At 39.7% G+C, this 24,502-nt stretch overlaps 1 protein-coding gene and 1 pseudogene across 1 annotated transcript in view; both read left to right on the forward strand.

Moving 5' to 3' along the window:
- The window catches only part of STARD3NL (STARD3 N-terminal like), a 40,636-nt gene extending 35,925 nt beyond the window's left edge, over nt 1–4,711 (forward strand). Inside the window, exons 4-7 of the mRNA XM_037070660.1 lie at nt 301–378; nt 2,213–2,266; nt 2,380–2,497; nt 4,459–4,711. Coding sequence (XP_036926555.1) covers nt 301–378; nt 2,213–2,266; nt 2,380–2,497; nt 4,459–4,676 — 468 coding nt within the window. The 3' untranslated portion in view covers nt 4,677–4,711. The remainder of the gene's footprint in view (nt 1–300; nt 379–2,212; nt 2,267–2,379; nt 2,498–4,458) is intronic.
- Nucleotides 4,712–20,696: 15,985 nt separating this feature from the next.
- LOC119003999 (heat shock protein HSP 90-alpha-like) lies at nt 20,697–24,057 on the forward strand (annotated as a pseudogene).
- Nucleotides 24,058–24,502: the final 445 nt, after the last annotated feature.

Below are 24,502 nucleotides of genomic sequence, written 5' to 3' on the forward strand. Positions count from 1 at the left end.
TTTCCAACCTTAAAAGTGTATCAAAAATATGTAGGCACTCTAACAGAAAGGAAAGACAAACATTTAATTTATGTCTTGTTGTTGAGGATGGGAAGTTGACTTGAACACTTACTTGGGTGGTGGTAATGAATTCTAGAGCAAGGGTTTCAAGTGCTAATCTGCAGACCAGCGTTAGTCTGTGGCGATCCTCAGGCAGTCAGAATAATGAAGACACTTTGGTGGGTTCCTCATAAATCTAAATTACTCACCTTTTGTTTTTTTGTATGTATTTTAAAAAAAACTTATCTCTTTTTAATATAGCTTTTGGCAGTTTTTCGATTCAAAGTGTTAATACTTGCCTATGCTGTATGCAGACTGCGCCATTGGTGGGCAATAGCGGTGAGTACACCGGGTGAATGGTTCATCTCCAGTGCTGCTGGGCTGGGCCCTGCTCACAACAGGGCTCAGCTAGGAGGAGAGGCTGTTTCCATCCAGGCTGAACGCCACTAGCTCTGCCTGAGTCCCTTTCCGCCACACTTCAACAGGTTTAACCCTCCAGGGCTTCTTTCCAGTGGTAGTGACTGACTGGGGTAGTTCGTATGGGTACTGAGCCAAAAGAGAGATCTAGAGTCCCAACAGGATTTTGGCCAAGCACCAACCTACCCTCTACCTCATTTTACAGTGAGAGGTAAGATCAGTACTTCGTTCACAAAGATACTTAGAAAATTTCCTGTGGGTTAAAACTGCTTGGTGATTTTTTATTACTTGCTCTCTGCTTATTCTGATAATTGCCTTCCTCCCTGTTTTATTCCTTTCCCCTCAGTTGTAAAAGGAAAAGCTCTCATGCTCCTTTTTATTGTTGCCTTTAGGCTCCTTTAATGCAGTGGCCTCTTTTTACTCATTTGTTTCATTGCATCTGGCATAGATCTTTGACATGTGCCATTCACCCTTAATAAATGTTTATTGATTTAAAGAGTTATAAGCAATTCTGCATGAATTGTTTTTGCCATTTCCTTAGACATCTGAACACTCACCTTTCTGAGAGGTCTAATAAGGCCAGTATATGACGGGAATGCTGTTTAGGAGTAACCCACGGTCCTGCCTTTGGAGCATGAGGTCTGTGTGTGGGCTGGTGTAGGATTGTCCAGCAGTCCTAAGGTACAGTGCACCAGCGGCCACCTCCGCCCGGGCCATCTCTTCTGAGCTTCCCCAGAATTGTTAGACTATCAGTTGAGCCCCAAACTCCCGTTTCATGGATGTGGGCTGACAGTTTTAGCCAGTCTTGACTCCCTGTCTTAAATATGCTTTTACCAATATCAAATAGCTGTGATGGTTGTCCGTTTCCAATGTGCTATAATAGTACCTATTTGAGTCTCTTTGATGTGCAAAATGCACTAGTGTTTGTCAGTCCATCTGCTTCAGTGTTTTCCCCCCCTCAGAAAAGTGGTTGACACTCTGTGAGAGTTTTAAGAAAGTTATCTTCAATGTCTCATTGTAAATGATCAAAGGACAGGTCAGATTTAGCACATTCATTTTATTGTTTCTGATTTTTATTTTTAAAAACATTTGTAGAAAGGGTCGAGGCAGCTGGAAGAAGTCAGCCGGGATCTAAAGAGCACTTAGTTTATCTGTAAAGTTAATTAGTATCAGAATGTAAAATGCTTCCTCCCCAAAGTGGCTCGCTGTGCCTCGTGTATGTGCCGTTGTGCTAGCTGTTTGTGTTTTTGCTAACAAATACTGACTCTGTAACTTTGTTAATACTGACTGAGCATGACACCTGATATCCCCTGCCCTCCATTCTGTCAGTCAAGGCCACTGTTCAGCATTCATTTTGGCTGGGTGTCACGTTGCTCCAGATCTTAGAGGATAGAATGACAGGGCAGGTCCTGTGAGATGATCCCAACCCCCCGGGGGAGCCTTGCCTCTGTGTTTCACTGTTCCTCCTCTGTGATAGTGTCTTTGGATAAAACTTAGTTTCTCAACGTACCAGTTTGCTAAAATGTGGGAGAAAGGAAGCCATGAGAGCCAACCTGGGATGGTGTGCCACCTAGAAGCCCACTTTGCCCCAGCCTGGGTTTAGGGAATAGAGCTAAAGTGATGTGGGAAAGAGCCAGGCTGGGCTTAGCTTTCTCAGGCATTATGTGCTTCTGGCTCAGGCGGGTCTTGTGTGAAGAAGGTGCTTCTGCAGTGTACAATGTCTAATTTGAGTGGTGCTGAATTATGTGTCTTTCAGTTGACGACAGCAGTGACCAGTGCCTTTTTACTAGCAAAAGTGATCCTCTCAAAGGTATGGCCTACTACTTTTTCTGAATAATACCACCTATAATGACAAGACCTCTTTTTTCATTGTAAGCTCACAGTAACTGTGTTTCTCTCTGCTGGTTACATCTGTTCTTCCAGCTTTTCTCTCAAGGAGCTTTTGGTTATGTGCTGCCCATTATTTCATTCATCCTTGCCTGGATTGAGACATGGTTCCTGGATTTCAAAGTGTTACCTCAAGAAGCAGAAGAAGAAAACAGTAAGTTTGTCTCAAAGTTATCCTCCTGAGACTGGCTAGATACTTAGCTGGATTTGCGTGGAGCTGCAGGTGGGTGGAGTTAGGTGGATTATGATGTCTTCTTTGTTAGTGGGTATAGCAGAAATCACAAGAAGGGTTGGATGAAAGGACAGTGACAGAATGTGACTCCTTTCTTCAGCTGTCAGACCTGGCTGCCTTCGAAGAAGTGTGAACACTGGTGAAAAACGCATTCAAACAACAAAAATAGCCAACACCTCTTTCTCCTCAGACAGGTCGTTTTTTTTCTCCTTATTACTATAACCCTCAGGTCACTAGGCACTTGATGTATCTAAACAGAACTATTGTCTAGGGACAGAGAAATATAAGACCATTCCCAGGGGAGCTGAGTCAGCAACTAAAAGTCAGTGATTCCCTAGAGTCACTGGCTATTCACATGGCTATTCATACAGCTAGTGGCTTTTAATGGGCCACAGTCAGAATAGTTGAATGGCTGGATATAACTGTTGGGTTAATGATGAAGATGGAGTTTGGGAGCAGGAAATAGCAAGCCATGAAATGCTCAGCCACCTCAGGTGTTCACTGCCCTCCTCTGAGTAGTTGAGTGACAGTCAGCATTGCGGAATCCCCAGTCCTGCAAAAGCCCTTTTAATCTCCCTGTGTGGCTTTGAGTATCCCTGAACGGAGTAGGAAGGCGGAGTGAGTCCCTGAGCTTTATGATTGATTATTGGGCTGGAATTCTCTTCTCAGTGTTGGCCTTAGGGGAAGCCCCCACACCCCACCCAGCCTCTGGGAGGTGATGTGAAGCTCAGCACAAAGACCTGGACAGAGTTAAGGCATGCTGTTTTTTATGCGCTGTCAGTCATCTGGCTCTATTTGCTCTGCCTAATAGGAAAAAAGTCTTGTGTCTTATGTAAAGTTAAACATGATTATAACCTCAAGGCACAGCAGAAGGACAAGTAACCTTGCAAATGATTTTCTTTTGGAAAATGTCATTTACAAAAAAGAAATTGCTAAGAAAAGAATTATTCAAGAGTAGGTTTTAAACCACATTAATCAGACCAAGCTGTTTCTGTCCTGTTCAGTCTTTTCCTTAATGAAAACATTGTGGGGGAGGGACATATAAAGTTAATGGGAGTAATTTTTAAATTATATATAGAGATCAGATTGAACTTTATTGTAAACAGAACAACTGTTAATGTGACTGAAGCCTGAATGCTTATATAATTAAACCATATTCAAAATAACTAATAAAGCAGAACACACAATTAATGAAAAAATTTACAGTAGCGTTTATTTTCATTATCTGTAGCACATTTTATGCACAGACCTGATTCCTGCTATTTGGCCTGGTGCATTGTCTGACTTTTTCTTATTCTTAACTCAGGTTCTGTCAAAAGAACTCATTACTGATGGCCTCTCTCATCAGGTGTTAGTGTTCTTGAGCTATCCACATCATGCTTCCCTTTTTTCTGTCTTTTTAAATTAGCTTTCTTTTCTAAGGACGTTTTTAATGGATAAATACTTCACCATCTTAATTACTCTTTTTATATTTATAAAAGTCTGTTCATTTTTTATGTTTCACATCTGAGTTTTTCTCTAACCAAATACAGCCTATTGGCCACTTGTACGAGATGACCAAGTTTTGAATTTTGCTTTGTCTTTTGATTTTGATATTATTTCTGTAGGGAGGATATATTCTCATGCAAGGATGCTGTAGATACTGAAAGAATCGTGTGAGTAATGAGGCAGTTTTTAAAAACCAGTTGCAATCTGTCCCTACTGCACAGGTTCATAGTTTATTAATAAAACTTACTTTTTGGTTAAAAGATTTTTAAAGTACCTCTTATTGGTAAAATTTTTAAAAATATATTATATTAGCATCATTTTATTCCGGTTACTATTGCAGAGAAGCTACTGGGACAAATATCTCATTCCCAGCATCTGGTTCTCTTCTCTTCCAGGACTCCTGATAGTTCAGGGTGCTTCGGAGAGGGCAGCACTTCTACCTGGTGGTCTCTCTGATGGTCAGTTTTATTCTCCTCCTGAGTCTGAAGCAGGTAAAAAAATTAATTATCATTTGTGTTCTTGTGCATTACTCAAAAAAATGCATACCCCCCCCTCCTTCTACTTCTCAAAAACACTTAGCAAACATTTAACATGCCAGGTATTTGGGATTTGAGAGTAACTGAGAAATGGTCTTGATATGTGGTCAGTGGTGACAGAGATATAAAAGTAAATGGAATAGAGTGCCAGAGACACTGAGTCTTGTGATCTGCATCTCAGAGGACAGGTGAACAAAGACAAAGATCTTGATGTTCTCTTACCTGTCACCCCATAAGCTGACCCTCCTTCAGGTTCTCCCATGTCTTAGAATTTCCGAAGTCAGAAACCACAGCCTCCCTGGGGACTCCACCCATTTCTTGGCTCACATCCCATTATTAACCAAACCATTTTAACCCTTTTATTTCTGCTTCCTTCATCGCATTCAAATTGTACCAGTTAATTTTGTCCTGAAGTTCAGTTCATCCTTTCTTGCCTCAGTTCCTCAATAAACTCTGTTTCCTGAACTTAAAACTGTAAACCTACTTGTGTCCCACTCTGGATAATGTGTGCTGAAAAAATTTAGATGAAGGCATTAAAATTTGAATTTAACACTTATGTAACCATACGTTAGGTCTGCCTGCAACAGTCTTGGCTTGTTCCTGTGGCCCCAGGTGATCACTGTTAGAATTCCTCTTATTCTCGAAGAAGGTTCTTGTTTAGATCATCAGTTATATAGTCATCCTATGTATAGCAATAGATTTGAAACACCATTTTTTCACTTTTTCATTAAAATTTTGGAAATTATTGAAAAATCATAGTTGAAGATACTAGATAACATTCATTGTTAAATATTTATATTTTTTATTGAACGTATGAGGTTACTGGTTTCAAGTGTACAATACTATAAAACATCTACACACTGTATCGTACACCCATCACCTCAAGGAAAGTCTGTTTCCATCCCCATTTTCAGCCTCTCTCTGCCTTAGTTGCTTTCTCACAACCAGCCTCCAGAGTGCAGTGTTAAAAATAACAATTGCATTGTTCTAAGTCACAGGTGGGAAACAGGAGGCCTTCGGGCAGAATCCGGCTGGCACCTTGTTTCTACCCGGCAGCAGTGCCAAGAGCTCTCACTTTACTGTTAAGGGGTGGTTGCATTTATACAGTCCTAAAATTACATTCGGCCCTTTGAAGGCAACCTTGAGGCTGATGTGGCCCCCGGTGAAAATGAGTTTGACACTCCTATAAGTGCTCCTCATCATTACTCTGATATAAAGGTCCCATTATTCCTATTTCAGAGATGAGCGTATTGAGCCAAGAGAGGTGAAGTAATTTGTCTCATATCACACAAAGAATTAGAGGTGGTGCTAGGATTTGAACCCTGACTCTAGTGCTAGAGTCCTCGCTCAGAGTTGATAAATATACAGCTTTTTAATATTAATAAAAATTAAAATTGATCACATAATTACTTTGACCAAAAGCCTCAGTGGCATCAAGGATTCAAAAAGTCATGAAACCTTAGCCTGGCAGAACACACTTGTATGGCCACACTTACCCATTGTCCAGCCTCTCCATGTGTCACTTCCCTTGTGTTCTCTTAGTTTTTCTGAAAATGCTGTGGGCCAAATCCCTCTCAAGCCATTGTGCATCTTGCTTTTCTCTGTCCTTAACACTGCATCTCTGAAATCCTAGTCTCCTCTCACAGGTTCAGAAGGATTCTCCTCATCCCCCACCTACCCCCTGGCTCCTGCCAGTGGTGGGCAGTGCAACCTCTTCCTTTGCCTGGTCTTTGGAACCTGTCCACCCTTGTCAGTCATCATGGGTTGTATGCACTGTCTTCAGCAGTGGCTTGGCCTGTTTCTGTCACTGATATGCAAACCTAAGTTGGAGGCTGTGTTATTTTATTCCCAGCATTAGGCTTAGTCAGTATTTTAGACACATGCACACATATGCACAGTACAGTAAAACATCATACTCCAGACAAAAGAGACAAGTGCAGATCAAAGGCACAGCAATGAGACAGCTTGTTAGGGGAACTTGGTGTTTCTTGATACTCTGGACTGTTTGTGTTGGATCTAAAAGCAGTATAGAACACAAAAGCGTAGAGTCAGATGATATAAATATATGGATTAACAGAAAAGCTATTTCTCAGTTACCAGAAACTATTAGAGTATTAAACTTTTCGTTACCTCATTATAAGGATTGTGTCATTGAGACTTTAGCCAGTCTTAGAACTCATTCCTTTAAAAAAAAGTAGGTCTTTTGCGCTATAGTTCATGCTTTTGTATAGCTTTTATTTTTCTAAGACTAATGAAATTTTTCACTAATAATGTATTTTCCTAATTAGTTCTGAATTACTAATTAAGATAATAATGTGAGGAATACTTCTCAAACATTGTTCAACAAACAGCCCATTGGTTTCCTGCTGGTGCCTTTTAGTACCACCTAGTGGTGTTTGGAAATATTACTGTTTCTTTGTCTCATGGTACTGAACAAGAACAACAAATAGTTTCATAGTATTCCCCTGGGGAGCTGCTAAGACAAAATGCAGGTTAGCAGTGACCAGAGAAGAAGTGTTCAGAATGTTTTTTATTGTATTATATTGTATAGTAAAATATACAGTGCAATGTATTATATTTTATATTATGTTCTATTATTTTATTGTCTGAATACTCAATTTAGAAAGAATTAAAATGAAAAATTATTGTCATCAGTGTGCCTAGAAAAGAAGATTCTACTCTCAAGTTTTCTCATGAGGCCAGTAGCTACGTATTAAACAGTTTTTCAGCAGCAGAAGTTACAAACTTCTATTGTCCCGATTGGGCCCTAGAGGTGAGAGGGCACCTGGGCCTGCTTGCCTTTTCTTATCTTGCTTTTTCTAGCACCTAGTACAGTGTCTGGCACACAGTAAACTTATAAATTTTGAAGGAACAAAAGAAAATAAGAGAGAAAGGTATTGCAGGCACTAAGAATTGTAATGTTAGCATTTTTCCTTGTAAAGGAATGACTTGAATTTTAATATCACAAAGATTTGGAAAATTAGCACATTTTACTAGATATACGTTTAAAGGTGGTTTCTTTGCAGGTTTGCTCCTGGTCTAGCCATTCCCTGTTTGCCTGTATATTAAATGAAAAGGCTGATGAAGCACAGTCCTGTCTCAGGTGATAGGGTTGAAATTGTTACATGTGGTTAGACAGCTGAACTGAGGTAGTTGTGAAGCTGGGCACAAGGTCATTCATTACCTCCTAAATCACTGAAACACTGACTTAAAATGAAGAGTGCCTCAATTGCAAAATACAGGGTGGGGCTAAGGTAGGTTCATAGTTCTTTGTATGAGAAGTAATACAAAAATTAATAAGTAGTAATACAATAATAAACTGTTTCCTGAGCTTAAAACTGTAAACCTACTTGTGTCCCACTCTGGATAATGTGTGCTGAAAAAATTTAGATGAAGGCATTAAAATTTGAATTTAACACTTATGTAACCATACGTTAGGTCTGCCTGCAACAATCTTGGCTGCTCCTGTGGCCCCAGGTGATCACTGTTAGAATTCCTCTTATTCTTGAAGAAGGCTCTTGTTTAGATCATCAGTTATATAGTCATCCTATGTATAGCAATAGATTTGAAACACCATTTTTTCACTTTTTCATTAAAATTTTGGAAATTATTGAAAAATCATAGTTGAAGATACTAGGTAACATTCATTGTTAAATATTTATATTTTTTATTGAACGTATGAGGTTACTGGTTTCAAGTGTACAACACTATAAAGCATCTACACTGTATTGTACACCCATCACCTCAAGGAAAGTCTGTTTCCATCCCCATTTTCCCCACTTTGTCCACCTCCACCCAGCCAACTCTTCTACCCTCTGAAAAGAAGTGTAATGTCCTTGTCTATGTGTTATGTATATATCTACATTTATATTTAGATCTATATCTATAGCTCTACCTATATGTTTTCTGTTTTATCCCTACACATTCTTTCATCCAAGCACCCTTGCCCCTGCCCCTTCCACAGCTGTCAGTCTGTTCCAGGTGCCCATGCCTCTGTTTCTATTTTTTGTCCATTTGTTAGATTCCACATATAAGTGAGATAATACAGTATTTGTCTTTCTCTGACTGGCTTATTTTACTTAGCATAGTGATCTCTAGGTCCATCTATGTTGTTGTAAAAGGTAAGATTTTTTTTTATGGCAGAGTAGAAGTTCCTTGGGTAAATGTACCACAGCTTTTTTATCCACTCATCTACTGATGGGGACTTGAGCTATTTTCAGAACTTGTGTATTGTTAAATTATGCTGAAATGAACATAGGAGTGCATATATTCTTTTGAATTAGTGTTTCGGGTTTCTAAGGAGGATCCTTGGGTTGAAAGGCAGGTCCATTTTTAATTTTTTGAGGTATCTCCATACTTTTTCCACAGTGGCTGTACCAGTCTGCATTCGCACTGACAGTGCGAAAAGGTTCCCCTTTCTCCACATCCTCACCAACACTTGGTGTTTCTTGAATTATTGCGATAGCCATTCTGAGGCTAAGGTGGTATCTCATTGTGTTTTTAATTGCCTCTCTCTGATTACTAGTGACGTTGAGCACTTTTTCGTATGTCTGTTGGCCATCTGTATGTCCTCTTTGGAGAAGTGTTCAGGTCTTTTGCCTAATTTTTAATTGAGTTGTCTTCCTGGTGTTGAGTTGTACAGTTCTTTATATATTATGGAAATTAACCCCTTACCAGATTTATCATTGGAAAGTATGTTTTCCCATTCAGTAGGTTCCCTTTTCATTTTTTTGGTTTCTTTTGCTGTGTAAAATCTTTTTAGTCTCATGTAGTTCTATTTATTTTTTCCTTTGTTTCCCTTGCCCTGGGAGATACATTGACAAAGCTATAGCTCTGACAGTTGTCTGAGATTTCACTGCCTGTGTTTTTTTATAGGATTTTTATGGTTTCACAAATTACATTTAAATCTTTTACCCACTTTGAGTTTATTCTTGTATATAGTTTAAGTTGGTGGTCTAGTTTCATTATATTTTATGTAACTGTCCAGTATTCCCAATAGCGTTTATTACAGAGACTATCTTTACTCTGTTGTCTGTTCTTGCCTCCTTTCTCAAATAGTAATTAGCCATGTAGACTTGGGCTGATTTCTGGGTTCTGTCCTATTGATGTGTGTGTGTGTGTGTGTGTGTGTGTGTNTAACCAAATACAGCCTATTGGCCACTTGTATGAGATGACCAAGTTTTGAATTTTGCTTTGTGTTTTGATTTTGATATTATTTCTGTAGGGAGGATATATTCTCATGCAAAGATGCTGTAGATACTGAAAGAATCGTGTGAGTAATGAGGCAGTTTTTAAAAACTAGTTGCAATCTGTTCCTACAGCACAGGCTCATAGTTTATTAATAAAACTTACTTTTTTGGTTAAAAGATTTTTAAAGTACCTCTTTTTGGTAAGAGTTTTTAAAAATATATATAATATTAGCATCATTTTATTGCGGTTACTATTGCAGAGAAGCTACTGGGACAAATATCTCATTCCCAGCATCTGGTTCTCTTCTCTTCCAGGACTCCTGATAGTTCAGGGTGCTTCGGAGAGGGCAGCACTTCTACCTGGTGGTCTCTCTGATGGTCAGTTTTATTCTCCTCCTGAGTCTGAAGCAGGTAAAAAAATTAATTATCATTTGTGTTTTTGTGCATTACTCAAAAAAAATGCATACCCCCCCCTCTCTCCTTCTACTTCTCAAAAACACTTAGCAAACATTTAACATGCCAGGTATTTGGGATTTGAGAATAAATGAGAAATGGTCTTGATATGTGGTCAGTGGTGACAGAGATATAAAAGTAAATGGAATAGAGTGCCAGAGACACTGAGTCTTGTGATCTGCATCTCAGAGGACAGGTGAACAGAGACAAAGATCTTGATGTTCTCTTACCTGTCACCTCATAAACTGACCCTCCTTCAGGTTCTCCCATGTCTTAGAATTTCCCAAGTCAGAAACCACAGCCTCCCTGGGGACTCCACCCATTTCTTGACTCACATCCCATTATTAACCAAACCATTTTGACCCTTTATTTCTGCTTCCTTCATCGCATTCAAATTGTACCAGTTAATTTTGTCCTAAAGTTCAGTTCATCCTTTCTTGCCTCAGTTCCTGCAACAGCCTCTCTCTGCCTTAGTTGCTTTCTCACAACCAGCCTCCAGAGTGCAGTGTTAAAAATAACAATTGCATTGTTCTAAGTCACAGGTGGGAAACAGGAGGCCTGCGGGCAGAATCCGGCTGGCACCTTGTTTCTACCCGGCAGCAGTGCCAAGAGCTCTCACTTTACTGTTAAGGGGTGGTTACATTTATACAGTCCTAAAATTACATTCGGCCCTTTGAAGGCAACCTTGAGGCTGATGTGGCCCCCGGTGAAAATGAGTTTGACACTCCTATAAGTGTTCCTCATCATTACCCTGATATAAAGGTCCCATTATTCCTATTTCAGAGATGAGTGTATTGAGCCAAGAGAGGTGAAGCAATTTGTCTCATATCACACAAAGAATTAGAGGTGGTGCTAGGATTTGAACCCTGACTCTAGTGCTAGAGTCCTCACTCAGAGCTGATAAATATACAGCTTTTTAATATTAATAAAAATTAAAAATTGATCACATAATTACTTTGACCAAAAGCCTTCAGTGGCATCAAGGGTTAAAAAAGTCATGCCCTGGCTGGTGTAGCTCAGTGGATTGAGTGTGGGCCTGCGAACCAGAGGATCGCAGTTCGATTCCCAGTCAGGGCACATGCCTGGGTTGCAGGCCGGTTCCCTGAAGGCCAATTCCCAGCAGGGGATGCACGAAAGGCAACCATACATTGATGTTTCTCTTCCTCTCTCCTTCCCCTCTAAAGATAAATAAATAAAATCTTTAAAAAAAGGATTAAAAAAGTCATGAATCCTTAGCCTGGCAGAACACACTTGTATGGCCACACTTACCCATTGTCCAGCCTCTCCATTTGTCACTTCCCTTGTGTTCTCTTAGTTTTTCTGAAAATGCTGTGGGCCAAATCCCTCTCAAGTCATTGTGCATCTTGCTTTTCTCTGTCCTTAACACTGCATCTCTGAAATCCTAGTCTCCTCTCACAGGTTCAGAAGGATTCTCCTCATCCCCCACCTACCCCCTGGCCCCTGGCAGTGGTGGGCAGTGCAACCTCTTCCTTTGCCTGGTCTTTGGAACCTGTCCCACCCTTGTCAGTCATCATGGGTTGTACGCACTGTCTTCAGCAGTGGCTTGGCCTGTTTCTGTCACTGATATGCAAACCTAAGTTGGAGACTTAGATTCCCAGCATTAGGCTTAGTCAGTATTTTAGACACATGCACACATATGCACAGTACAGTAAAACACACTCCAGACAAAAGAGACAAGTGCAGATCAAAGGCACAGCAATGAGACAGCATGTTAGGGGAACTTGGCGTTTCTTGATACTCTGGACTGTTTATGTTGGATCTAAAAGCAGTATAGAACACAAAAGTGTAGAGTCAGGTGATATAAATATATGGATTAACAGAAAAGCTATTTCTCAGTTATCAGAAACTATTAGAGTATTAAACGTTTCATTACCTCATTATAAGGATTGTTTCATTTTGACTTTAGCCAGTCTTAGAACTCATTCCTTTAAAAAAAAGTAGGTCTTTTGCGCTATAGTTCATGCTTTTGTATAGCTTTTATTTTTCTAAGACTAATGAAATTTTTCACTAATAATGTATTTTCCTAATTAGTTCTGAATTACTAATTAAGATAATAATGCGAGGAATACTTCTCAAACATTGTTCAACAAACAGTCCATTGGTTTCCTGCTGGTGCCTTTTAGTACCACCTAGTGGTGTTTGGAAATATTACTGTTTCTTTGTCTCATGGTACTGAACAAGAACAACAGTTTCATAGTGTTCCCCTGGGGAGCTGCTAAGACAAAATGCAGGTTAGCAGTGACCAGAGAAGAAGTGTTCAGAATGTTTTTTATTGTATTATATTGTATAGTAAAATATACAATGCAATGTATTATATTTTATATTATGTTCTATTATTTTATTGTCTGAATACTCAATTTAGAAAGAATTAAAATGAAAAATTATTGTCATCAATGTGCCTAGAAGAGAAGATTCTACTCTCAAGTTTTCTCATGAGGCCAGTAGCTACGTATTAAACAGTTTTTCAGCAGCAGAAGTTACAAGCTTCTATTGTCCCGATACAGCTCTGATTGGGCCCTAGAGGTGAGAGGGCACCTGGGCCTGCTTGCCTTTTCTTATCTTGCTTTTTCTAGCACCTAGTACAGTGCCTGGCACACAGTAAACTTATAAATTTTGAAGGAACAAAAGAAAATAAGAGAGAAAGGTATTGTAGGCACTAAGAATTGTAATGTTAGCATTTTTCCTTGTAAAGGAATGACTTGAATTTTAATATCACAAAGCTTTGGAAAATTAGCACATTTTACTAGATATATGTTTAAAGGTGGTTTCTTTGCAGGTTTGCTCCTGGTCTAGCCATTCCCCGTTTGCCTGTATATTAAATGAAAAGGCTGATGAAGCACAGTCCTGTCTCAGGTGATAGGGTTGAAATTGTTACATGTGGTTAGACAGCTGAACTGAGGTAGTTGTGAAGCTGGGCACAAGGTCATTCATTACCTCCTAAATCACTGAAACACTGACTTAAAATGAAGAGTGCCTCAATTTCATAATACAGGGTGGGGCTAAGGTAGGTTCATAGTTCTTTGTATGAGAAGTAATACAAAAATTAATAAGTAGTAATACAATAATAAACTGTTTCCTGAGCTTAAAACTGTAAACCTACTTGTGTCCCACTCTGGATAATGTGTGCTGAAAAAATTTAGATGAAGGCATTAAAATTTGAATTTAACACTTATGTAACCATACGTTAGGTCTGCCTGCAACAATCTTGGCTGCTCCTGTGGCCCCAGGTGATCACTGTTAGAATTCCTCTTATTCTTGAAGAAGGCTCTTGTTTAGATCATCAGTTATATAGTCATCCTATGTATAGCAATAGATTTGAAACACCATTTTTTCACTTTTTCATTAAAATTTTGGAAATTATTGAAAAATCGTAGTTGAAGATACTAGGTAACATTCATTGTTAAATATTTATATTTTTTATTGAACGTATGAGGTTACTGGTTTCAAGTGTACAACACTATAAAGCATCTACACTGTATTGTACACCCATCACCTCAAGGAAAGTCTGTTTCCATCCCCATTTTCCCCACTTTGTCCACCTCCACCCAGCCAACTCTTCTACCCTCTGAAAAGAAGTGTAATGTCCTTGTCTATGTGTTATGTATATATCTACATTTATATTTAGATCTATATCTATAGCTCTACCTATTTGTTTTTTGTTTTATCCCTACACATTCTTTCATCCAAGCACCCTTGCCCCGCCCCTTCCACAGCTGTCAGTCTGTTCCATGTGCCCATGCCTCTGTTTCTATTTTTTGTCGGTTTATTAGATTCCACACATAAGTGAGATAATACGGTATTTGTCTTTCTCTGACTGGCTTATTTTACTTAGCATAGTGATCTCTAGGTCCATCTATGTTGTTGTAAAAGGTAAGATTTTTTTTTTATGGCAGAGTAGAATTTCCTTGGGTAAATATACCACAGCTTTTTTATCCACTCATCTACTGATGGGGACTTGAGCTATTTTCAGAACTTGCGTATTGTTAAATTATGCTGAAATGAACATAGGAGTGCATATATTCTTTTGAATTAGTGTTTCGGGTTTCTAAGGAGGATCCTTGGGTTGAAAGGCAGGTCCATTTTTAATTTTTTGAGGTATCTCCATACTTTTTCCACAGTGGCTGTACCAGTCTGCATCCGCACTGACAGTGCGAAAAGGTTCTCCTTTCTCCACATCCTCACCAACACTTGGTGTTTCTTGAATTATTGTGATAGCCATTCTGAGGCTAAGGTGGTATCTCATTGTGTTTTTAATGGCCTCTCTCTGATTACTAGTGACGTTGAACACTTTTTCGTATGTCTGTTGGCCATCTGTATGTCCTCTTTGGAGAAGTGTTCAGGTCTTTTGCCTAATTTTTAATTGAGTTGTCTTCCTGGTGTTGAGCTGTACAGTTCTTTATATATTATGGAAATTAACCCCTTACCAGATTTATCATTGGAAAGTATGTTTTCCCATTCAGTAGGTTCCCTTTTCATTTTTTTGGTTTCTTTTGCTGTGTAAAATCTTTTTAGTCTCATGTAGTTCTATTTATTTTTTCCTTTGTTTCCCTTGCCCTGGGAGATACATTGACAAAGCTATAGCTCTGACAGTTGTCTGAGATTTCACTGCCTGTGTTTTTTTATAGGATTTTTATGGTTTCACAAATTACATTTAAGTCTTTTACCCACTTTGAGTTTATTCTTGTATATAGTTTAAGTTGGTGGTCTAGTTTCATTATATTTTATGTAACTGTCCAGTATTCCCAATAGCGTTTATTACAGAGACTATCTTTACTCTGTTGTCTGTTCTTGCCTCCTTTCTCAAATAGTAATTAGCCATATAGACTTGGGCTGATTTCTGGGTTCTGTCCTATTGATGTGTGTGTGTGTGTGTGTGTGTGTGTGTCTGCACCTCTTCTTATGCCACTAGTGGGCTGTTTTGATTACAATATTTAATTACTTGGAGTATAGTTTGATTGCAGGCATTATGATACCTCTGACTTTGTTCTTCTTTCTCAGATTGCTAGATTTATGGGATGTCTTTTGCAGTGCCATATAAATTTTTGGAATATTTGTTCTCAATTTCTTTCTTCATTTTCCTATAGTATTCCAAGTACAGGTCTTTTACCACTTTGGTTAAATTTATTCCTGTATACCATTTTTTTGTTGTTATAATAGTAAATAGTATTGTTTTCTTTGTTTTTTTTCTGATAGTTCATTATTGGTGTATAGGAATGCCACTAATTTCTGAATATTAATTTTGTATCCTGCTACTTTGCTGAATTCATTTATTAGAAGTAGCAGCTTTTTGGTGGAGTCTTTAAGGGTTTTCTATTTACAATATCATGTGGTCTGTGAATAATGACAGTTATACTTTTTCCTTTTCAATGTGGATGCCTGCTATTTCTTCTTCTTGTCTGCTTGCTGTGGCTAGTACTAGAACTTCCAGTACTGTATCAAATAAGAGTGGTGAAAGTGGACATCTTTGTCTTGTTCCTGATCTTAGGGAAAACACTTAGTTTTTGCCCAGTAAGTATAATATTGGCGGTTGGTTCTCCATAGATGGTCTTTATTGTGTTGAGGTATGATTCTTCAATTCCCACTTTGCTGAGGTTTTTTTTTTTCATAAATGGGTGTTTGATGTTAACAAATACTTTTTCTGCATCTGTTGATATAATCATTTAATTTTTACACTTTATTTTTAATGTCGTGTATCACATTTATTAATTTGCAGATATTGTACCATCCTTGTATCCCTGGAATAAAAGTCACTTGAACATGGTGTGTGATCTTTTTAATGTACTGTTGGATCTGGTTTGCTAGTATTTTGTTGAGGATTTTCACATTTATGTTAATCAGAGATATTAGCCTATAATCTTCTTTCTTTCTTATGTCTTCACTGTTTTTAGGAGTAGGATAATACTGGCCTCATTAAAAAATTTTGGGGAGTCTTCGCTCTTGAATTTTTTGGAATAGTTTGTGAAGGATTTGTGTTAATTCTTTGAATATGTGGTAAAATTAGCCTCTAAAGCCATCTGGTCTAGGGCTTTTGTGTGCCAGGAATATTTTTTTATTACTGCTTCTATTTTGCTAGTTGTTATAAGTCTATTCAGGTTTTCTGCTTTTCCAGGTTCAGTTGTCGAAAAATGTGTGTTTCTAGAAATTCATCTATTTCATTCAGGTTGTCCAATTTCTTGGCATATAGTTGTTATAGTACTTTCTTACAATCCTTTGTATTTCAGTTGTTATCTTTCTTCTTTCATTTCTGATTTTATTTAATTTGGCCCTCTGTCTCTCTTTTTTTTATGAGTCTGGTTAATGGTGTATCAATTTTGTTTATCTTTTCAAAGAACCAGCCCTGGATTTATTGATTCTTTGGATTGTATTTTTAGTCTGTATGTCATTTAATTTTGTTCTTGGTTATTTCCTTTTTCTACTTGCTCTGCGCCTTGTTTGTTGTTGTTCCTCTAGTTCTTATAGATTTAAGTTTAGGTTGTTTCTTTGAAATGTTTCTATCTTTTTTAGGTAGCCCTGTATTGCTATGTACTTCCCTCTCAGGACTGCCTTCACACTGTGTCCCATAAGTTTTGGGCTGTTGTGTGTTCATTTTCATTTGTTTCGAGGAACTTCTTTAATTCTTCCTTGATTTCATTGTTAACCTATTCAATATTTTATAGCATGTTATTTAGTCTCCATAAATTTGAGTTTCTTGAGATTGTTCTCTAGTTTCAAGCTGTTGTGATCCAAGAAGATGCCTAATATAGTTTCAATTTTCTTGAATTTGTTAAGGCTTGTTTTGTGTTCTACCGTGTGGTCTGTCTTCAAGAATGATCCATGTGCATTTGAGAAGAATGTGTATTTTGCTTCTTTGGGGTGAAATGTTCTAAAAATATCAATTGAGTCCATTTGATCTAGAGTGTTGTTCAATTCTGCAATATTTTTGTTGACTTTTTTTGTTTGAAAGATCTATCCATTGTTGATGTTAAAATCCCCTACAATGACTGTATCACTGTCTATCTCTTTCTTACAGCCCTCCAATATTTTCTTTATATATTTAGGTGCACCTACAATGGTTACATTGGTTTGTAAGCAGTGGTTTACAAGAATTATATATTCTTGTTGCACTACTCCTTTAAGTATTGTGAAGTGACTTTCTGTGTCTCTCATTGCTTCTATTTTGAAGTCTATTTTGTCTGATGTAAGTATTGCTCCCCAGCTTTTTTTCATGTCCATTTGCATGGAATATTTTTTTCATTCCTTCACTTTCAGCCTGTGTATATCTTTTGTTCTGTAGTGGGTCTCTTGCAGACAGCATATATTTATGTCATGTTTTCTTATCCATTCAGCTACCCAATGTCTTTTGATGGGATTGTTTAGTTCAATTATACTTAAGGCTATTTTTAATGGGTACTCATCCATTGCCATTTTTCCCTTTGTACCTGTGTTCCTCTCCCTCGCTATTGCTTTTTTTTTCTTAAAGCAGTCCCTTTAGTATCTCTTGCAGTGCTGGCTTGGTGAAGGTGTATTCTTTTAGCCTTCTTTTTGTCTGGGAAGCTCTTTATTTCACCTTCTATTTTAACTGAGAGCCTTACTGGATAGAGTAGTATTGGTTGCAGATCCTTGCTTTTCATTACTTGGAATATTTCTTGCTATTGCCTTCTGGCTTGTACTATTTCTACTGAAATATCAGCTGCTAGCCTTATTGGAGCTTCCTTATATGTTACTAGCTGTTCTTCCCTTGCTACCTTCAAAATTCTGTTTGTCCTTAAATTTTTTAATTTTGATTGTAATATGTCTGGGTTGAGCCTCTTTGGGTTAATCTTGATTGGGGCCCTCTGTGCTTCTTGGACTTGTATGTCTTTTTCCCTCATCAAGTTAGGGAAGTTTCCCATCATTTTTTTTTCCAAACAGGTTTTCCATCCCTTGGTCCTTTTCTTCTCCTTTTGGTATGCCCATGATGCAGATATTATGTTTCATATGTTCTCAAAGCTCCCTTAGACTATCCTCATTTTTGTAGTCTTTCTTCATTTTGTTGCTCTGAATATGTGTTTTTTACCACCTTGTCATCCAATTAGCTGATTTGATCCTCTGCTTCATGTAGCTTGCTCTTAATTCCTTCTAGTGTGTTCTTCACTTCAGATATTGCATTTTTCATTTTCATCTGGCTCTTGTTCAAGGTTTCTTTGTCCTTTTTCATGGTCTGATGTAGGTTTCACTAAGTTCCTTGAGCATTCTTATAACCATTACTTTGAACTCTATATCTGATAAGTTGTTTACCTCAGTTTCACTTAGCTCTTTTTCTGGATATTATTTCTTTACTTCCATTTTGAGGTTGTTTCTATGTCTCCTCATTTTAGTTGTCTCTTTGTGTTTATTTTGATGTATTAGATTGATTTGCTTTGACTCTGTGTCTTGTGAAGTGGCCTTGTATGTTAGGAGTCCTGCAGGACCCAATGGTGCAGACTGCTTGATCTCCTGATTTGGATGCTCTAGGAATGAGCTCTAGGAATGGGTTATGTAGACTCTCCTGTTGTATTTGGGTCTTGATGGTTACCGGGCCATTCATTGTTAGGAGCTCCTCTCCATCTGGCTGGCTAAGAGGTCTCAACTTCCACCATGTGTTTTATGCTGTTGTGTAGGTGCCGACAGAACAAAGCAAAACAACACAAAACAAGCAAAACCTCCTACCTACCACAGCAATATAAACAAGAGTGCAAAGAATAATAAAAGCAAAGAGAGGAATGGAATAGTAGGGAAAGGAGAAAATGAAAAAGAATATGAGAAGACCAAAGAAAGAAAAGTGATTATGAGAGGAGAAAGGAGAAGAGTGCTACTACTCATAATGAAAGAGAAAAAAAATGGGGTAAAAGGAACACAGTAAAGGTAACAAAAGAAGGGAATAGTGGAGTACTCTAAGAGAAGAGTAGAATAGGAGATATGAAAGAAAATTTAGAGCACCAAAAATAAAAAATAAAATAGATAAAAAGTATAAGCAAAATGGCTATGGAAAGAAAAAGCAGTTAAGATAATGAAAAAAGAGCCAAGTGGATTTGTCTCAGCACAGATTAAATCTTCCCTTCTGGTTTCTCCCTTTGGACACTGCTCTGATGTCTGGGTCTGGTATAAGCCAATGGCTGGGCTTTCCACTTCTGGCCCTTAGCCACCTATGGCTGATACTTCTGCGCTTGGCTGCTTGGAGGTTGGGCCAAGCTGCTCTGCAAAGTTGGCTTTTATCAGCACTGGGTCCAGGAGTGTGTCAAAAATTGTCCCAAGTCTCCACAGAATCCACCTCTGCCTTTCTCTGTCTGCTGGTCTGTTGTCAAAGTTAGCCTAATTGCAGACCAGACTATTTCTGGGAGGGCTTCTGGCAAAAACAAGGGCTTCTGGCTGTGATACCTGAAAAAAAGCACCCATGGCAGGTGCTTTTCAGACTTTAGGGAAGATGGAGGGTTTGTTCCCCTTCCTCTGAGCCACTAGACTGAGTCTATCCACGATTATTTCCCTGAACTTGGCAGGGTGGGCCCCCTATTAGGATTACTGTGCTCAGATTTTAGGTCTGCCAGATGCCAGAAAGGTGTTTCTGTGGGTCTCTCATGAGTGGGGAGCACCAGTCTGTTTCCCAGGATAGTATACATATGGCTTTGCTCGACCACTAGTCTTTGATGATCCCTGAGTCTGTTTATGTTTCTGTCTCCTCAGCAAGGGCTAAGATTCAGGATGGGAGAGAAGGCCAGGTGGAAACAGGAAAAAAAAGAACACTAAGCAAAACTGACAACAGAGAAAAAAAAAAAAGAAAGAAAAAAAGGATAGGCTGAGTGAACAGGTTTATAGAGGTTGTGGCGAGGGGAATTCCAGAGGGCAGGGGGAGCAGTATTTCACAGGTTAAGTGACTGATTTTCTCGTGGGAGGGTCTAGCTCTTCTCAAGGAAGATGATTATTGTGGAGCCCAGGTATATCAGGGCCCCTGAAATCTCACAGTGGCTCTCCCAAGACTCTCCCCAGTGCCTCCTACTCCAGACTTTCCCTATGTGACTCCAGACTGCATCATTCTCCCTTCACTGGGGTTCAAGGTGGGTAATCGCACACAAAAATCTGTGCTTTGACCCTTTAAGGGAGAAAAAAAAGGTGCGTTTGTCTCCAGCAGTTTTTGTCTCTCCCCAAGGCAAAGAACCTGTTTATTGGTGGGAGACCCCCATCTGGCCAAGGGGCTCAGTTCCTACCATAAGCTCCTCTGCTTTGGGAAGGCTTCTAGGTGTGGATTAAATCCCTAGATGGGGCACATACCGGAGGTTACTTATCCAGGCTTTTCTCGCATACCCATTCCTCTTTCCCTCTCTCCCAAATTAATAGATTATATTTTGTATGCATCGTCTTCTTTCAGGTTTCATATCATTCTGATAGGGTCGGGAAGGAAGGGCCAAGCAGAGGAGGAAGGGCCAACAGCTATATTGTAACATGGCTGCACGGTTGATGGTGCTTGTACTGCTTCCTTCCAGTGAGTCAACTTCAGGGTCCCACTGCTGAGCTGGGCTCCTGCCTCTGAGCTATATCTGCTGTACCACTGTACTCCCTGGTGGTCTCTCCTGCCAGCTTCCGAAGTCATACTCTACCCCATTCACTGTTTCCATGGTGCCCTGGGTGGTGGAGGTGACAGCTTCCTTTCCAGTAAGTTCCACAGCCTCCGGACCCTGGCTTCTGGCTACATTGGGATGTGCAGCCCTGCTCGGGGTGGAGGGTACTGAGACAAGTCTGGGTGACCAGGTACAGGCTCTCCGGAGGCTACTTCCTGGGTAGGATATTTTAAATTCCTCATATTGGCTCCTGCCCCAAATCTTCACCTCCAGAGGCACTGGGCTGGGCAATGGCAGTGGCAGCTGCTTCAACAGGAGAGCCCTGGCCACTTTCACATGTGCCCACACGCTCACCCATATACATGCTCACTTATACTCGCTGTGACTCAGGTGGATTTTTGAGTTGATTGCTCTTTGGTTTAGTGTGGGGCTGAAAGCAAGTGGACAGAGTTTCCAGTTATTCTACAGCCATTTTGGACATCCTCTGGTTTTTTAAATGTATTGCTGGGTCCAGTTTGCTAATATTTTGTTGAAGATTTTAGCATCTTAGCTTATCAGGGATATTGCCGTATAATTTTCTTTTATTTTTTTTATTTATTTTTTTAAATATATTTTATTGATTATACCATTACAGTTGTTCTATTCCCCCCCTTCATTCCCCTTCACTCGCACCCTCCTTCCCCCACCATTCTTCCCCCCCTTAGTTTATAACCACGTGTCTCAAGTTCTTTGGATTCTATATTTCCCCCACTATTCTCACCCTGCCCCCTATCTATTTTCTACCTACCCTCTATGCTATTTTCTGTGCCTTCTCCCCCCTTCTCCTCCTCCCACCCCCCTGTTGCTAACCCTCCATGTGTTCTTCATTTCTATGGTTCCACTCCTGATCTAGCTGTCCTCTTGGTTTGCTTTTGTTTTAGGTGTGGTTGTTAATAGCTGTGTGTTTGCTGTCCTTTCACTGTTCATATTTTTCATCTTCTTTTTCTTACATAAGTCCCTTTAGCATTTCATATAATAAGGGCTTGGTGATGATGAACTCCTTGAACTTGACCTTATCTGAGAAGCACTTTATCTGTCCTTCCATTCTAAATGAAAGTTTTGCTGGATAAAGGAATGTTGGCTGTAGGTCTTTGGATTTCATGACTTGGAATACTTCTTTCCAGCCCCTTCTTGCCTATAAGGTCTCTTTTGAGAAATCCGCTGACAGTCTGATGGGTACTCCTTTGTAGGTGACTGTCCCCTTATAATTTTCTTTTCTTTGTGTGCCTTTATCTGTTTTGGAATTGGGATAATGCTGGTATTATAAAAAAAGAACTTGAAAGCTGTCCCTCCACTTGAATTTTTTGGAAGTTTGGGGAGGCTAAGTATTGGTTCTTCTTTGAATGTTGATGTCAGATTTTACTCAGCCTATCTGGTTGCTGAGAAGGTGACCGTGATCACCAAACATAACAATGATGACCAGTATGCATGGGAGTCCTCTGCTTAAGGCTCGTTCACAGTTTGGACCAACACAGGGGAGCCATGGGATGCAGAACAGCGGTCATCCTGCACCTGAGAGAGGACCAGAATGAGTACCTGGAGGAGTGAAGGATAAAGGAGATTGTGAAGAAATACTCTCAATTTATTGGCTACCCCATTACTCTTTTTGTGGAGAAAGAATGACTAATAAATAAGTCAGTGATGATGAAGCAGAAGAAAATGAAGAGAAGGAGGAGAAGAAACAAAAAGGAGAAAAGGAGTCTGACAACATGCCCAAAATCGAAGACATCAGCTCCAGTGAGGAGGAGGAAGAGAAGAAGGATGGCGATAAGAAGATCAAGAAGAAGTACATCAGTTGAGAAGAGCTGAAAAAAACAAAGCCAATTTGGACCATAAACCCTGACAACATCACCAATGAAGAATAGAGGGAATTCTATAAGAGCCTGACTAATGACTGGGAGGGCCACTTGGCCGTAGAGCATTTTTCAGTTGAGGTACAGTTGGAATTCAGAGCCCTTCTCTTTGTGGCGAGACATGCTCCCTTTGACCTGCTGAAAACAGGAAGAAAAAGAACAATATCAAGTTGTACATCTGCAGAGTTTTCATCATGGATAACTGTGAGGAGCTGATCCCTGAATACTTGAACTTCATTAGTGCTGTGGTGGACTCTGAGGATCTCCCTTTAAATATTTCCTGGGAGATGTTGCAACAAAGCAAAATTTTGAAAGTTACCAGAAAGACTTTGGTCAAAAAATGCCTAGAACTCTTCACCAAACTGGCAGAAGACAAGAACTACAAGAAGGTCTACAAGCAGTTCTCCAAGAATATCAAGTTTGGAATACGTGAAGACTCTCAAAACTGGAAGAAGCTCTTATAGCTGTTAAGATACTACACATCCACTTCTGGCAATGAGATGGTCTCCCTTAAAGACTACTGCATGAGAATGAAGGAGAACCAGAAACACATCTACTATATCACAGGTGAAACCAAGGACCAGATGGTTAACTTGGCCTTCGTGGACCATCTGCAAAAGTACGGCCGGGAAGTGATCCACATGATTGAGTCCATCAACGAGAACTGTGTGCAGCAGCTGAAGGAGTTTGAGGGGAAGACTCTGGTGTCTGTCACCAAAGAGGGCTTGGAGCTTCCAGAGGATGAAGAGGAGAAAAACAGGAAGAGAAGAAAACTAAGTTCAAAAACCTCTGCAAAATCATGAAGGGCATCTTGGAGAAAAAAGTAGAAAAGGTGGTGGTGTCAAACTGGTGACATCCCCATGCCGCATCATCACAAGTACATATGGCTTGATGGCAAACATGGAAAGGATCATGGAGGCTCAGGTCCTGAGAGACAACTCGACGATGGGCTATGTGGTGGCAGAGAAGCACCTGGAGATAAACCTGGACCATTCCATCATTGAAACCTTGAGGCAAAGGTGGAGGATGACAAGAACAAGTCTGGAAGGACCTGGTCATCCTGCTGTACAAGACTGCGCTGCTATCCTTCGGCTTTGGCCTGGAGGACCCCCAGATGCACACCAACAGGATCTACAGGATGATCAAGCTTGGCTTTGATATCGACAAGGATGACCCCACAGTGTATGAGAGCAGCGCTGCTGTGATGGAGGAGATGCCACCCCTGGAAAAAGATGACCACACATCACCCATGGAGCAGGTGGACTAGGCCCATCGGGAGGAGGGCCTGCCCTGCCCATGTGTTCCATTCTTTACCTTCATTCACTTGGATGATATATTTTTAAGGACTGTTCTATTTTTGTTAACATTTAAAAAAAAATCTGTATGGCATGACAGTAATTAATTAAGGAAAGATAAGGTTTCTTTCCACTTCCTAGTGTATGATGCTGTTACACTTGAGACCCTGAGCAGAGCTAGTTTTTCAGTTCCACACTTGGCTTATTTTAACAGGATGAGATTCTGTTTGCTATATGGTGTATGTGGTCTGTTTCTCAGCTTTCTGATCCTTGATCTTTGGCTGTTGACATGTTGAGGTAAACAGCTTCCCCTAGGATCAGCTTTGCAAAGGTTCTGTCCCCTGTAGTTGCCAATTGCATGTACAGCCTCTAGACGTTAGTGTGCCATGTCAGCTGTACCCTCTTGGTGGGAGTGACTTTCCACAGGGCTTGTTCCCAAAGACAAGTACTGTTTAGCAGAACTGTAAGCTGACCGGGCATGTTGTAAAGCTGTCTGGAAGTTG

The sequence above is a fragment of the Sturnira hondurensis genome, unplaced genomic scaffold, assembly GCF_014824575.4.
Source record: "Sturnira hondurensis isolate 20B ecotype Veracruz unplaced genomic scaffold, ASM1482457v3 Scaffold0018877, whole genome shotgun sequence".
Taxonomy (NCBI): Eukaryota; Metazoa; Chordata; class Mammalia; order Chiroptera; family Phyllostomidae; genus Sturnira; species Sturnira hondurensis.